At 33.8% G+C, this 17,578-nt stretch overlaps 1 protein-coding gene across 1 annotated transcript; it reads right to left on the reverse strand.

Moving 5' to 3' along the window:
• Positions 1 to 4,243: 4,243 nt before the first annotated feature.
• Positions 4,244 to 12,837, reverse strand: cav3 (caveolin 3). The gene is given in 2 exon segments (NM_205738.1): positions 4,244 to 4,926; positions 12,482 to 12,837. Coding segments are annotated over 2 exon segments (453 nt in total). The 5' UTR covers positions 12,593 to 12,837; the 3' UTR covers positions 4,244 to 4,584.
• Positions 12,838 to 17,578: the final 4,741 nt, after the last annotated feature.

The raw sequence follows: 17,578 nt of genomic DNA on the forward strand, positions 1-17,578 counted from the left end.
GTGGTTTATATCAGCCTCTGTAAATTACCCAAACCACACATCACAATGCACATGAAGCATACCTCTAGCTTTTTTTGCACTGTTTGATGTTCATTACACGTTCAACAATGCTATCTCCCAGCAATTTGTACAGTTTAGTCGGATTTGCTCATCCCCAATGATGGTTGGGTTTAGGGGTGAGGTTTGGTGCCATGCCTCCTTTAAAAAAAATTGTACGACGAAACTGACAAAACGTAAAATAGTTAAGTTTCCAAGTGACATCAGGCTGGAAGGAAACTTCATCAGGCTTAAAACACAAGGTAGGGCTTTAGTTAAAATATGGTCAAGACCTGAACATTTAAAGGTGTGAACTGTTCGACACTAAGTTAAAGGAGTGGTTCACTCAAAAATGAACATTTTCCCGTTCCAATTTGTTCCTTTTTTTAATCTGATGTATACACACAGACTCACACAAACAAAGACTTTTCGAAGAATGTTGGAAACTAGTAGTAGTGGAAAGAGTACTAAAAAATCATACTCAAGTAAAAATCCCATTACTTGGCCAAAAATGTGCCAGTCGAGTTTAATGATCTTAAATACTTTTGAAAGTGCTCAAGAGTAGTGAGTAGTGAGTATTACGCTGGGAAATGTTGATGAGTTACATGTAATTTGTACATATGATACAGCACTAAAATGTCCTCAAGGGCATTGGTCCCCAACCTTTTTATCACCACGGACCGGTCAACGGTTGTCAATTTTACAACGGACCGGTGTGGGCCGGGGGGGCTTGGGTCTTCACGTGAACACAGCTGGTGCACTCGTGCATCCAGGTTAATCATGAACAACTCAGTGTGCATGCGCTAGTTGCACTTTCGCGGTCTGATTATGTTTCAATTAAGGTTTATATGCATCAAATACATAACATCTGTGCCAAACATTTCAACTGATGAACATAATAACAATAATACAACCGTATAGCCGAATTAAATGTATGCATTGACATGTTACAGCCCTAATGAGTATGATTATGAGAAACTCCATATACTGTAGATACATATTGCAATGATTTCGGGTACTTACTTAGTTAGTGATGCACGCCAACATAACGTTATAAGCACAATCCTTAAATGCTCTGCTGATTTGGACTCTATAATACCTGTTTTATAACTTTAAACTATCAACAACCACTATGTTTTTCCCGCTTCGTGGTGAATTTTGGCATAGTCCATTTCACGTGAGATGGAGGGGGTGAGTGGAAGAAACCAAGGGGAATATTTTCTACAGAAATAATTTATGATTTCTTATGTGGCCCAGTACCAATTGTTCCACGGAGGTGGTTGGGGACCACTGCTCAAGGGAAAGTAAAAGTACATGTTTTTAAAACTACTCACTAAATTACAATTTCTGAAAAAATCTACTCAATTTGAGTTTTTGTAGTTGATTACTTTACACTAATAGAAACTAGCCATTGAATTCTATAGTTATTTTTTTCTGCTTTGGGTTTCAATGGGTAACAATTTCCAACGATCTTCAAAATGTCTTCATTTGTGTTCAAGAGTAATTGAAAATGAAGATTTACTCATCCGCAAGTGGTTACAAGCTAAGCTTTTTTAAGTTCCAGTACTGACCAGCGCATTCAGCTGATTGCGGCTGATGAAGTTTGACATCATTGGTAGGCCTACTAAAGATGTTATATAATTTTATGGGTTATATGGAAGCCGCTGTCGGACACTGCACAAAACTGCTCATGTGGTTTTGAGCTGAGGAGGTTAACAACACGCAGATGAAAACAAGATGTTGATGAGACACAAAATGTTTCTTCTCTTTCTTTCGTAACCTAATGAGAAACACGGCCAGTCACTCTTCATAGTGAACATGGACTTGTCAAAAGAGAACTTTTTTTGCTGTTTATATTATAAACACAAGCACTTTTATTTTTGGCACATCTACATGTTCTTGATGTTATCACTGTTCTTTATCATTTTACATGTAAACTTTACTGTCAAGCCCACAGGACCACATTCTCTTTGCACAATGTTTCTGCAACGCATCACAGTAATCAAACATGACAAACGAGCAAATCGTTTTTAAAAGTGAAGGACTGGTTGTTTGTTTTGTAAGACAGTGTTTGTAATCGATGAGATTAAAGTGTTTATTGCAGTTACATATTTTTGCTTAATATTGCTCTAAGGAACATGATTTCAGTCTAAGTTTGTTGCTTCATCTTTATATAAAAAGCAGGTTTACAAGAGGACAAGTACATTTCATAAAATTGTATTGAGGGTTGTCAGATGAGGATAAAGAAAATGATAATGGCAGTATTATCACAAAAGATATTTATTTGATAAGATTCAATACACTTACACTTTTATTTTTGACCGTTATAAAGCTGCTGATTTTCCTTCTGAATAATACACTGCTTATTTACATTCAATATGTGTAGTTGTAGCTTTTATTTATTGAAATAAATGTTATGTGTTGATGTCTTACTGTGCATAAATGTGTTGACAAGACGAGTATAATTAGCCAGCTAAAGTGAGGAATTGAAATGTAGTCATGTAGTCATTTCTTACTATGAATGATAGAAACAGTTGTGCTGCTTCAAATTTCTGTAGGGGACACGGTAATTCATCAAAGTGAGCAGTTTTATTTCAGGTAAAATCTGTTATTTGTAAAGTTCCTAATCATGAAAGCTAACTGAGATGTGAGAGGTATTACAGCTACGTGGAAATATAAAGCAAAAAATATATTTTTTTTCAACACTGAACTTGAGCAAGAATTATAATTGATCATAATATATCAGAAAATCTGTATATTTTTATGGTTTCTGAAAGTTCATGTGACATAAAGAGAACACTGTAAAAATGCTGGGTTCAACACAATTCCTTTATGTTGCTCCAACTCAAATCAATTAAGTTAACTTATTCATTTTTACAAATAAAAGTGGATTAAACATAAAAATTAAGTTGACCGCCCAAAAATCCTGATGAATTGTGTTGTTTTAACTCATTTTAAATATGTAGCTTGAAAAAGCAGAAAAGTCATTTTTGAGTGTAGTTACAATTATATTTTACAATACATGCATGTATAAAATATTTTAAATTGAATGTTGTAAAATAAAATTACTGTATATTTAATGTAATAAATGCAGTTGTAAATATAAATTTATAGTTATTTAGACTAGTTTAACTGAATCATTTGGACGTTTCAGAAAGACACAAAAGACTTTATGAATTCATGACAGCAGTTTATGATACAAAATCACACCCATCTATGGGTACAGAATTTCTCAGGACCCTAAAATATCACTAAAACATTATTTCATGATGATTATTTATCACTATGAATATTTACACATATGCCTACATACTCTGTAGAAAATGCAGGGTTTCATACACAATTGCTTCATGTTGCTCCACCTCAAATCAATTAAGTTAACTTAAACATTTTCACAAAAAAGTGGATTTAACGTAAAACAATTAAGTTGTCTGCCAAAAGATTGTGTTGTTTCAACCCATTTTAAATATGTAGTTTAAAAAAGCACAAAAAGTCATTTTTTTACTGTAGTTACAATTATATTTTCCGATAAATACAGGTATAAAATATTTATTTTAAATTAAAATGTTATAAAATACTGTTACTGTATTTGTAATGTAATAAATGCAGTTGTAAGTATAAATATATATAGTACTTAGATTAGTTTAATCAATTTATTTGAAAGTTTCAGATGAACTGAAAATATTTAATAAATTCATGTCTGCAGTTTTTGATACAAAATCAAAGCCAATATCATTGAAACTAAAACATTATTTTAAATGTGATATCACTATGAATATTTATGCCCACACTCAAAAAAATGATGTTTGTTGTTTGTTCAAACTATTAAAATATGCTGAAACAACACAACTCTTGTGGGTTTTTTGGGGACAACTTGATTGTTTTAGGTTCAAACTTTTTAAATTAGTAAAAACTAATAAGTTAACTTATTTTTTTCCATGTTGCCTTAACACAAATCGATTGTGTGGAACCCAGCAAAAATGCTGGGTTCCACACAATTCCTATATGTTGTCCAGACACAAATCGATTAAGCTAGCTTAATCAGTTTTACAAATGTAAGTTGATTGAACATAAAACAATGAAGTTGTCCCCCCATGAAAAAAATAAGAATTGTTTTGCATCAACTTATTTTAAATAAGTAGTTTGAATGTCATTTTTGACTATCTTAGCACATATTTGATAATAAAATACACTAATTCAAAGCATTGTTGTTTAAATTGAAAAGTTTAATTAGCAATTGCTCAGAATACATCTGACATTGATCATGATAAAAATACCACACTCAACAGAACCCCCATTTTAAACCTGTCACACATCGAGAGAGATGATATCACATCAGCTTCACTCTCCGTCGTCTTCCAGAAAGGTCTTTTTCATTGTTCTCTCTGAACAAGCACTTGACTTAATCCTAAATTGCTCCCAAAGCCTCACATACACATACAGAAAATATTTCTTTTCATTTTTGGGCACCTCGAAACCCACTAACCCAAAACAAATAACTGTAAAACAAAAGGACCGAACATGTAAACCTTGATTTGTCGAAGCGATCTAAACCTCTTTGCGTAAGGCCACCCGAACACTGCTGAAGATCTTCCCTAGAGCTTCAAACAAGGGGTCACAGAAGGTGTGGATGCAGAGAGAGTAGATGCGGCTCAGGCATTGCGTCTCGATCAGATAGCTTTTAATGCAAGGCATCACGGCCCATATGTGACAGAAGGAGATGCAGGCGAAGCAGAAGCCCCACAGCAGCGCCACCGGGATGCCAAAGACAGCCGACAGCACACGGTAGCACCAGTACTTGGAGACGGTGAAGGTGGTGTAACTGGCCTTCCACACGCCGTCCATACTGTGGGTGCCATCAGGCTCGGCGATCACATCCTCGAAATCCACCTTGCGTTATTGGGAGAATGAAAAAAAAAAGATGCAACGATTCTGGTTAGTACAATTTTATAAGAGCAAACTACATTACAGACTTTTAAAGGGATAGTTTATCCAAAAAATGATCATTAATTTACCCTGACTGAAGATTACTTTTTTTGGTACTTCATAAAAATACACTAGGCAATGAAATATTTATTAAGCATTAGTTACTTCATTATTTGTTTAACATTAACTGTCCATTAACAGACATTAGTAAACAGTTCATAAAAACATGTACAAATGCTGTATACTTGACTTATAAACACATGTATAATGTGTTAATAATGATTGTGTTTTTACTTTGTTAATGATTAATTTTTCATTAAATTAATAATTGCATTATTTACAAACCAGTTATTTAAGAATAGTTGGTGTTTTTCTGATAAACTATTCAATAATAAACTATAAGTGTTACCCTTTTTTCTTTAGTAGAACATTTTAGCTGAATCTGGGTTCCTTGATGATCTGTATAATGTAAGTCAATGGTTACAGGTTTTTGAGCTTAAAAATAAGCGCATACAACTAACGCCAAATAAATCCCTGTGGTTCCTGATGAAACACTGAGTTCTTATGCCAGAAGCTAAGTCTCAGGGTGCACTCACACTATGCTATCCAAACCATGCCCAGGCACATTTCCTGGTTCTTTTGAGAAGTGTGAGTGCTCAGAATCAGGCTCAGGCTCAGGCTCAGGCTTAGGCGCAGCTCAGTTGGAAGAGGTGTGCCAGAGCATGGTTCACTTGGGCTTTGTTGCGGTATACTTGTAGTGTGAGCCCGAAACTGAAGACTCGACGTCACTTTTAAGGAGCTATTTCATATGGATTTATCAATCATTCTTACTTTTCAAGAGTTCACACTTAGCTCATGATTTATACATAGCTTGTTTGGCATGCTGTCCCTGATCCTCGAGCCCAGGGCTCCCCCCCTTTTGCAGGGCGAGTGGAGATTGAGCTCAGGTCTATCTCAAACTCCCCCGCTGCTGAGGCCAAGGCGAACTTCCTGAGAGTAAGACATAATAAAAAAGGTTTAGGCTTGTTTTATCTATAATACAGAGCACATTTGGATGGTGGGAGGAAACCGGGGAACCCGGGGGAAACCCATGCGGACACGGGGAGAACATGCAAACTCCACACAGAAATACCAGTTGGCTCAGCGAGGACCCAACACCATTGGTATTCTTGCTGTGAGGCAACAGTGCTAGTCACTGGGCCACCGTGCCGCCCATTCTGGATAAAGGAGGAAGAAGGGGAGGAGGGGGGGGTTTCTTCCAGACGAAGATAGTTGTAGAAAGGAAATGAGGATATATAGTGGTTTGGGATCCTTTGATTGGAGGATCATAATTAGTTAATGTGGACCAGCTGGGTAAATCATGAGCACATGCTCCTCTCGAAATTAGTTTAAAACTAAACTTCACTTCAATGAAGGGGAATGGTCGCAGTTTAATAAAGATGCAAACCACTCACTGCACATCAGCTGCACCTTTAGCAAACCTCCAAATAACTGCAGCACAATGACTTTTATAATAATTTATGAGCGTCAAAACTGGTGTATCTGATGAGCAAAATGTTTGATTGCATGTCACTGCATCCCAAATGGTTAAAAATAATAAAAAAAAAACAATATAACTAGAACAATCTCCGCTGTGCTGAAGGAGAGCGCTTCTCTTACTGTTAAACTGATCAGTCGCATCATTGATGATATAAGCGTGCCCAGGTTTTGTAGGTAAAAATACAATGTGAGGGCAGGCCGATGGGAAAAGGGGAGGGGGAGGACAGTCGCGCCTCAGCACAGTTCAGGCATCTAATGTGAGTTAGCCCTCACATGGTTGCCCACTGAAGCCAAGCAGGGCTGCTGTTGGTCAGTACCTGGATGGAGGACCACATTGGAAAGCTTGGTTACTGTGGTTAAGTGGTCTTAATGAGACCAGCAGAGGGCACTCAACCTGCATTCTATGTGGGTCCTAACACCGCAGTATATTGATTGCACTCTAAACTTCTCAGTATGCAACATCTTTTTGGATGAGACATTAAACTGAGGTCCTGACTCTCTGTGGTCATTAAAAATCCCAGGATGTCCTTCATAAAAGTGTAGGGGTTTAACCCCGGCATCCAGGTCAAATTTGCCTCTGCCCATTATGGCCTCCTAATTATCACCATATCATAATTGGCTTTATCACTCTTCTCTCCACCAATCAGCTGGTATGTTGTTTGGTGCAATATGGCTGCAGTTGCGTCATCTAGGTGGATGCTGCACACTTGTGATGGATAAAGAGATTCTCCCCCAAAATGTGCTTTGAGTGTCCACAAAAGCGCTGTATAAATGTAATGAGTTATTATTATTATTATAATGAAGAAAGTCAGTCTGTGCAAGAAACCAAACATTATTTAGAAAATTGTTAGCTTTAATTCAAGTGTAGTGAGCCAGGCTTACAATCAATGACAAATAATTTTGACCAAAAAGTCTCGTCTGAGTACGTGCTCAATGCATACAACATTTAGTTGATGGTTTTGTCCAAAGCGACTTACAATTGAGGAGGCATTCAGCAATTCAACAAGAAGAGGCAATACACACAAGAAGTTCTAATTATACATCCTGTCAGTGCTCAGAGGAATAAAGTGCTACAGTAGATGAAGGAGTTTTTGTTTTGAGAGAGAGAGAAAAGTGTTTCTACAAGTGGTTTGTTGAGCCCACTCACTTGTGTGAAGCACATGTCATCAAGCGACCGGAAGCTCACGCTCACTAAACTTGTGTGTTTGCTTAGAAGTATTTGCTTATAGATGTAAGCCAATAATAGTGTAAATAATGTTCAATTTCTTGCACAGACCAAATGTTAACTTTCTAAGACCGCAGTGGATCACCAGGACCATTGGGATCTGGCTTGTGTAATTTTTAATGTCAAAAACCGATAACCACTGACTGCCATGATAAGAATCACCAAGGAGCATGGATTAATCTTCTTTAATGTTCTTGAAGAAAAAGAAAACAGTAATAATCTATAATGGCTTAAGTGTGAGTAAATCGGCTATAAACTTTCATTTTCAAATAAACTACTCCTTTAAGAAGTTTGTTTTCCATTCTTTTAACTTATTAATTCACCATAATTTTGTCATTTATTATTATTAATGATGTTGTTCTATATTCCAATGCAAGTCTGTATACCAGTTTAATAACATGCAACTAGCAATATTTATCTTTCTTATTTTTGTTACATATTTGATCACACTTTATTTTAATGGTGCGTTTGTTGAATTTAAGTTACATTGCAACTAATTCTCAGTAGATTATAAGAAGACTGTTAGGCTGGGGTTAGGGTTAGTGTAAGTTGACATTTACTTGCAAAGTTTCTTATAATCAATTAAATGTCTGCTAGAAGAGCAGTAGAAACAGATATGAAGCAGCCACCTAATACTCAAATGGACCATTAAAATAAAGTGTTTCCAGATATTTCTTTGTGTTTTTTTTTTTAAGTTTACAATTTTCTTAAACAAATTTAACATTAGTAGTAGTATTTGATTTACATTTATTTATTGCTATTCTGTAAACAAGTGCAAGCAAATGGCAGTGTATAATATCTGTCGTCTGTTTCTTTCTTTCTTTTAAGTCATTAATTAACCACTCTTATTTTAATTATATATAATATAATACAAATTTTATTTTATTTAAATTCATTTAATATGTATTCGCTTTTATTTGTTTTTGTTATGCCCTTTAAGCTACGAATAATGAAAACTATTAATAATTAATAATTTCCTCTGTAATTGTCATTATACCAATAAGATCAAAAATAAAGACTTAAAAACCAGAGAAGTGTTGCCAAAACCTATTTGTCATTTTGTGCAGAAGTCAATGTCAGCAATCTGGCAGTGATGGGCTCTTTTCTAGTTGAGCTCCTAAAATGGATGATGATTAATTCTCTAAACAGCGACATTGGATATCAAAATCCCCCATCAGTAGAGGCAGTCTGACACCTTGTTTATTTTAGCTTCAATCTCATAACAACTCCAGAGTATTAAGACCAACTATTTCAGTTAGTTATTTCAAGTCTTTATGTAGCCTCTATTTAAAATATACTGAAACAAATATCAGTCTTCTACAAATGGGGCAAAGGCCAGGTGTCTTATTTTGGAGTTTGCATCTGAACACATATTAACTCCATGTAAAGGTCTGCTTTGATGTTTAGTTGGTTAAATTCCAAGTGATCATACTAAATTTGAAAAACTATCATTAAACTTTTTGGTTCAAAACATGTGAATGATAGTGACAAAGATTAAGAAATAATCGTAATAATCTTATATAGAGATTAAAATTATAACTTAAGTAGAATTTTAGGAATTTAGAGACTTTTTTTTATTCTTTTTAAAAAATTGCATATTATTAATAATTATTAATAATATTAATAATTTGAAAATATATATTATATTAACCTGGCAATATTTTGGTATATAAACTTAATAATAATTTAAAGTGATTAAATAATTTAGTCAGTGTTATTTGCAAATTGTGGCAAAAATGAATGATAATCACACATTTAGCATACGGAATAAAAACAGAAGAACAGTGACATTAAAGACAATGTAACATTGTAAATTGACATTGTTACAAAAAGTCTTTAAAAAAAATCAGTTCTTTTAACTTTCTGAAAGAAAATGTATAATCATTTTTAAAAACATGGCACATTTTGCAATATTGATAGCAGCAAAACGGCATTAGCATGACTTCTAAAGGATAAAGTGAAAGCAAAGACTGAAGTATTGGTGTTAAAAACTTTGCAATCAAAAAAATTTATTATATTTAAAAACACATTAAGATAGTTAATAAGTTCAAGTGATAAAAAAATCACCATACTTTTAGAATTTTTATTAAACAAATCCAGCCTTAATGAGCATAAACATTTCTTTCAAAATCAAAACCTAATACATAAAACAGTGACAAGTACTAAGCTTTTATGTTGTTTAAAAACTATTCCTCCCACATAATCCCCTGTAGGCCTGATATGTACTTACAAATGGAGCTTTAATTGTTCTATAAACATAATCTCATCATAGCAACAAGTGTTTCTAACCACAACATTGATCATCGACTCACAGTCAACAGCAAAAAAATACCAATTGATGATTTGTATTATACATAGCACAGTGGTCAGTATAAACTGAACATTTTCTTCTACTAATCTCGTGAATTATTAAAAGTCATGGGAAGAAGTAATAGATTTGAATGTCTGACACACCCTTTGAGCTCCTTCTATAAATACTGATAATATGGCCTGTCCTGACAGATGAAGGAGGTTCACTGCTATTTTTGGCTCTACAGCATAAAGTGTTGTGCTTCTCACACGCAAGCAACTCGGTCTCCATGCTCCAGATCACCAGTGCACTCCTATCAACTTCGCCATTTAGGAAGTTACTGGATAGTTTGCATGCTTTATCAGTTTCTCCAAATCTATTTATAGTTATGTGTACATTACATATTTTTGACAAGTAACATATGCCTAATGGGCTTAATTACGGATATATACAGTTGAAGTCAGAATTTATAACCCCCTGAATTATTAGCACTCCTGTTAAATTTTTCCCCCAAAAAGATTTTTTTTCAACACATTTCTAAACATAGTTTTAATAACTCATTTCTAATAACTGATTTATTTTACCTTTGCCATGATGACCATACATAATATTTTACTAGATATTTTTCAAGACACTTCTATACAGCTTAAAGTGACATTTAAAGGCTTAAGGTTAATCAGATAACTAGGCAGGTTAGGGTCATTAGGCAAGTATTTTACAATGATGGTTTGTTCTCTATCGAAAAAAAAAAACTTATAGGGGCTAATAATTTTGACCTTAAAATGTAAAAAATAAAATAAAATAAAAACTGCATTTATACTAGCCGAAATAAAACAAAAAATACTTTTTTCCAGAAGAAAAAAATATTATGAGACATACTATGAAATTTTATTTATTTATATATAATAAATAAATAAATGGGGGCTAATAATTCTGACTTCAACTATATATATATTAAAAAATGTAATGTTGTTATGATTTTTTCTGTGGAAGCTTTCTGAAAATGTTTGCTTAGATGGCATTTAAATACAAATCAGCCACCACATGAAAGAAAAGCAAATTGTAAATACTTTACCTTGCAAATATATGTCAACTAACTTTTGTTGCTTATAAAAAATAACTATGCTTTTACTTAAACTTAAAAAACCAAGTTAGTTTATTTAAACTATGGTAATCACATGGTTTTAATACACTAGTTTAATTCCAGTACTTGCAGTATGGTTTCACTTTGTAATTACAAAACAAACATGATGTACTCAGAAAAAAAAAACATGGTTCATACACTTTTACAATAATAAAACCATGATAGAAGTGTGTAGGGGATTAAAGTATTAGTAGACTTTTAGGTTAAGGTTTTTGGCTTGTATACTTGACATTTGTACATTCTCACAAATAAAGGTACTATAGCTGTCCCTGCGGTAGTACCTTTTCAAAAGGTACAAACTGGTACCTCAGCAGTCCATATTAATACCCCCAGGGTACATATTAATACCTGAAACGTACAAAAAATGTTCTCATAAAATTTGTAGGTACTAATATATCCTTCTGAGGTAACAATATGGATCCTTCAAGTACAAATGTGCACCTTTTGAAAAGGTACCACCCCAGTGACAGCTAGTGTTCTTTTATTTCTGAGAGTGTAAGTTACTTACAGTCAGTTTAATGTCTGTTTGCTGACCTTCAAAGTAAAAATTGTTTTAAAATATGATATGATTGTGATATTAAGAAGATGGTGTACAAATACTGTAACTACTGCTCATTGACTTACTTATAGGCTACTTCTAGTTGTAGGATGGTTATACTTTAAAATATAAAATAAACACCGTAAAAAACATGATGAAGTGCTTATATTCATCAATGTTCTCATATCTTGATTAGCGATAATTTGTCTAACTAACAAGTTTTGGATTCGTAATGGTGTTCCTGAGGTACTAAATATAACATGTTATGCGACTTGAAATTTACAAGCTGTTTTATTGATGCCTTTTCAGGTATGAAACAGATTAAGAAATAACATGAGACGCATACATTTCAGTAAGTTGTATCATTTCTTTTAACATACCATCTAAAATTCATTGATGTTCTTATTCTAATTTTATATCACTGTAGTGTCCAACTTCATTTCCTTACTCTCTCTACTAACAACCGATGACCCCGCCTTCCCCAACTACAAGTTAATCGATATAAAAATGTGATTGGATTGTAATCTTGTTCGTCAAAATATACTGTAACACGATTGGCTACAACTGATTAGGCCATTTTCACCTAACAGAAAAACTGTTATACTACTACTGTATCTACTACGATCATCAACTACTTTCTCTCAGCAATTTTAGACAGGAATACTGTACAAAACATGGTTTTACTTATAAGTAATGACACTAATAAGTTATGACACTAAAAATAGAGGTGACTGTAATAACCAAAAGAAGCCATGCCAAAATAAAGTGTTACTAATGCCATACCTTCACGACATCTTCGTTGATTTGCTTGGGGTCCCTGTTGATCAAGTCGATCTCTTTGGTGTGACTGTCCCTCAGGATCTTCTCCTCGTTAGTGTTGTACTGGTCCGCCATATTGGGCGCCTCTGGCCCAAGAGCTGTCAAAAAGTAATAGTACTGCAGAAGTGTCCGATAGGAGAAGAGTAAAGCAAACTAAGTGAGCGAGTGAAGAAAAAGTGGGGCAGCCTTCAGTCCCTCTTAATTCTCCAATGTGTGGACTGTCGACAGGCCAGGAATGGTAGAGACAGCTGCGGCGGCCAGAGCTCCTGTCTAAAGAAGGCTCCTGTCTCCCTCTCTCTCCTGTCTCACCCTGCTGTGTTAACCCTCCTCTACACCCACACATTACCTATTCTGCCCCACACTGCCCAAACTGCCTGCTCCATAACTCACACACTGGGTAAAACCAGCGTCACATTTCACACACGGCTGTAGGGTCAGCCCGGCAGCAGTTGCACAGTGGCATGAATTTCCACTGTCAAGTGTTGCTCCGAAAGTCAGATAATAATAGTTGTGTATTTCAATACTGACAGTTGCTAGAGCTTGTATGTACAGTATAGTCAATATTTGAAGTAGATTACAAGAGATTTTTAAAATTGTTAATCACAACAATGGGTATAATTCGAAAGTTTTACTTTGATGAAAGAGTTTGATCCACTTAGAATTAAATTAAATTAAAAAAAATAAATAAAACGTAACATACAAAATATTTAATGTATTACATTTAAGTACACAATTTATTAAATAGGTATTATTTATTTTTAAAATTTTGTTTATATTTCTTTATTAAATTATGTTATTAAAATTTCAGTGCTGACTTACTGTGATTTTTTCTTTGTTTACTGTTTTTTTTTCTTACAAATATTTCAATTGTTAATAAAACTACAAATTATTATTGTTATTTTATTGGAAAAAAAAAATAACTTACTCAGAACCATGGAGCCAGATCAGTCTCAAAAATAATACATTTACAAAATAAAATACAATTTGTAAATTCAAAACACGATTCAAAAATACACAAATTAATTTCATTTGCTGGAAAATTAATGCTTTTTAATTGTGAATTCACAAGCTGTGTATTTAAAAATTGGATTATGTAAATTTGAATTGTGTTGTGCATGTATGAATTTTAGTTTATAAATTTATTGTTTTTGAGACTGATCTGGCTTCATAAGAACTGTCTGAGATTTTGAACAAATAGATTAGCTTTATAATGTTAAAATAATTTTAAATCCTTAAAATCAGATATTTTACTTAAGCAAATAAATAAACAAATAAATAAAGCTGGTTGTTCTAATAAAATTCTTATTTTTAACTTTTGCATTTTGTTTTAATTTTTTATTTAGTAGTCACTGATTAAGTAACAGGTTTAGATGTTCTGTATTCTGCAGATACTAAACACTTGATTATACACACTCAATAAGATTGAAAAAAAAATCAGTAATTGAGGAGGTCCCTTTTTTAAATGTACATCTTAGGCACATATGATTACCTACTAAACAATATGAATATTAGCTTTAATATTTATCTTAATGATAAACATTAATGGCTTCTAAAAATACCATCTCAGTGACCAAAAGTTTGTGGTCAGTAGGATTTTGAAATGTTTTAAAATAAGCTAATCTTGCTCACCAAGGCTGCATTAATTTAATCAAAAATACAGTACAAATTGTAAAACTGTGAAATGTTATTGCAATATAAAATAAACATTCAAAAGTAGTTTATAATTTAATTTATTCATTTACTCCAGTGATTTTAAACATGATTTTTCAGCTTCATTACTCCAGTCTTTAGTGAGAAATCACTCTAATATTAATTATTATTATTCATTCATTTATTTTCTTTTTGGCTTAGTCCTTTCAATAATCCGGGGTCGCCACAGCGGAGTGAACCGCCATCTTATCCAGCACACGTTTTACGCAGCGGATGCCCTTTCAGCTGCAACCCATCACTGGGAAACATCCACACACACCCATTCACACACTTACTGTAAACTGTAGACAATTTAGCCTACCCAACTCACCTATACCACAAGTCTTTGGACTTGTGGTGGAAACCGGATCACCCAGACGAACCCACGCCAACACGGGGAGAACATGCAAACTTCACACAAAGACGCCAACTGACCCAGCCAGAGCTCGAACCAGCGATTTTCTTGCTGTGAGGCGAACGTGCTACTCACTGCGTCACCGTGCAGCCATTATTATTATTTTTTTTAGTATTAATTATTAATGGTAATAGTAATAAAATCAATAATGATTAGAATAATAATTTCTATTGAAACTACATATATTAAGTAAGCAGTAATTTATCATTTTAATAAATATTTAACAATTTAACATTTTATTTTACATTTAATACTTCATAAACAGAATAACTTTCTTTAAAAAAACATGGAAAAAAAAACTGACCGGTAGTGTAAATTATATTGTTTTTCTGTGCAGCATCATTATGTGTCTTATATAATGAATGATGTTCTTATTGTGAAAAAAACAAATCAAAGGCATTTTCTGAACTTATTTTTCCCTCAGATGTGCCAAAAATAGGAACGGGGGTTGTAAATGTGCCGGAGGTGTGTGTGGAATGTCTTTCTGCTAATTAGAGAAACATTTGACAGTGTTTTGTGAGTTGGGATGGGGTTCAGGTCCTGAGGGAGAGAGAAGCACAAAAATACCCCACCCAGACATGCCTGTGTCTACTGTTTATATCTGTGCCACTGTTATAACTGTGCATAAGGTGTCAACTATACCAGATACTCACGGTCCACTAAGCTCTTTACAACACAACAAGTTAAAAGTTGAAGTATGACATTCTTTGTTTCTAAAAGAAGTCTATTCGGCTCTCCAAGACTACTCTCCATTATAATCTAAAATACAAACAGTAAAACAGTGAAATAACATTCATTCATTCATTCATTTTCCTTTTGCTTAGTCTCTAACTCAGAAGTTACCACAGCGGAATAAACCGTCAACTATTCCAGCACCTTTTTTACACAGCGGATGCCCTTTAAGCTACAACCCAGTACTGGGAAACACCCTCATACACTATGGCCAATTTGGTTTATTAAATTAAAACCAAAGTCTTTGGACTTTGGGGGAAAGCAGAGCACCCAAAGGAAATATAAAAAAACATGTGGAGAACATGCAATCTCCACACAGAAATGTCTCCTTGCCCAGCCGGGACTCGAAGCAATGACCTTTTCAATCTTTTTGACAGTGCTAACCACTGAGCCATCATACTACCAGTGAAATATTATTACAATTTATAATGTTTCTTATTAAATGTAGCATAAAATGTCATATGTTCCTCTGAATTTTCTGATTTACTCCAGTCTACAGTCACATTAACCTTAATCAATCATTGTAATATGCTGATGTGCTGTTCTATCATGATATTATTTAAACTCAAACATAATGACTCATATTGTTGTCAATGCTAATAAAAACATTCCTTTGCAGCTTTGTCACTGATAAATTTGAGTATTTTTTTAATAAGAGTCCAAATAACATTTAATTTAAACAAAACCGGGCGTCACGGTGGCGCAGTGGGTAGAACGATCGCCTCACAGCAAGAAAATCGCTGGTTCGAGCTCTGGCTGGGTCAGTTGGCATTTCTGTGTGGAGTTCGCAAGTTCTCTTAATGTTCACGTGAGCTTCCTTTGTTCACAAAACCTTTTTACATTATAACTGTCTGACTGTATCTTGGAAATCAATGTACCCTCGATGAATAAAATATAATACAAATTTCATTGTATTTTTTAATGGTACTGTATTGCTGTTGCAAATTTTATGAAGCAGCCCAACAGCTTGCAATGCTGATAACAAATATAAATGTATCCTGAGCCACAGATCATCATATTAGAATAATTTCTGAATAATTATGCTACACTAAAGACTGGAATAATGATAATTCACAATTAAAATTAATACTAATAAAAAAAAACTTTCATTTTAAATAGCAATATTTTTTAATTATATGGAGTTAACTATTTAACAAAGATTTGGCAGTGGGACCATGCCTCGCTTTGGTTCCTTAACCAATCACCTACTCCCTAAAAACTTATTTAAGGCAGACCAGCCCTCTAGAACTGTTCTTCTCGTTCTTTCGAGCCCACCCTCCCTCTATTTCCTTCCTTCCCAATAACAATCCTTATAACCTTTCTTCCCTTCTAGGTTGAATTGGGGGGTCCAATTACTCCACCAAAATATTACAGAGACAGTATCCCCACCTTAAGTCTCTGGGCATCATCGTAGGATGCCTGATCAACCTACATGTTCACTGTTTATCCTCTTGCATTCCCCTTCAGCCCACTGTTCCCTTACCATCCTTTTCATCCCTATAATAAAGTCTAGTTCAAGGTGTGGCTTGGTTCATGCTGCTGAACATATATTTATTTCGTTTTTACATTTACCAATTAAATTCAGCTTTGTAATGACATCATTGTAATATATCCATATGATCAGTATAGTTTCATACAATTGAAGTCAAAATTATTAGCCCTCCTTTGATTTATTATTTTTTTTATTAAAAAATTATTATTTCCCAAATGAGGCTTAACAGAGCAAAAAATTTTCACAGTAATTCCTATAATATTTTTTTTTTCTAGAGAAAGTCTTATTTGTTTTATTTCGGCTAGAAAAAAAAACTAATTTTATTATTTTTTTTAATAATTTAAGGTGAATGTTATTATTCTTAAGTTAAGCTACAGTTAAGCCTTTAAGCTGCACTTTAAGCTGAATACTAGAATCTTGAAAAATATCTAGTGAAATGTACTGTCATCATGGCAAAGATAAAAAAAAAATCAGTTATCAGGAGTGAGTCATTAAAACTATTATGTTTAGAAATGTGTTAAAAAATGCTTTTCATTAAACAGAAATTAGCAAAAAATATTCAGGGCGGCTAATAATTCAGGAGGGCTAATAATTCTGACTTCAACTGTACATTAATAAGCACTGATATTAAAGTCAGAATAAAATCTGAAAGAAAATGATATTCAAAAGTGCAAACCAAAATTAGAACCTAGTGGTTGTATTGATATGCAAAGCTAGCAGCAGCCAATGCTCT

The sequence above is a fragment of the Danio rerio genome, chromosome 6 (genome assembly GCF_052040795.2).
Source record: "Danio rerio strain M-AB ecotype USA chromosome 6, GRCz13ab, whole genome shotgun sequence".
Taxonomy (NCBI): domain Eukaryota; kingdom Metazoa; phylum Chordata; class Actinopteri; order Cypriniformes; family Danionidae; genus Danio; species Danio rerio.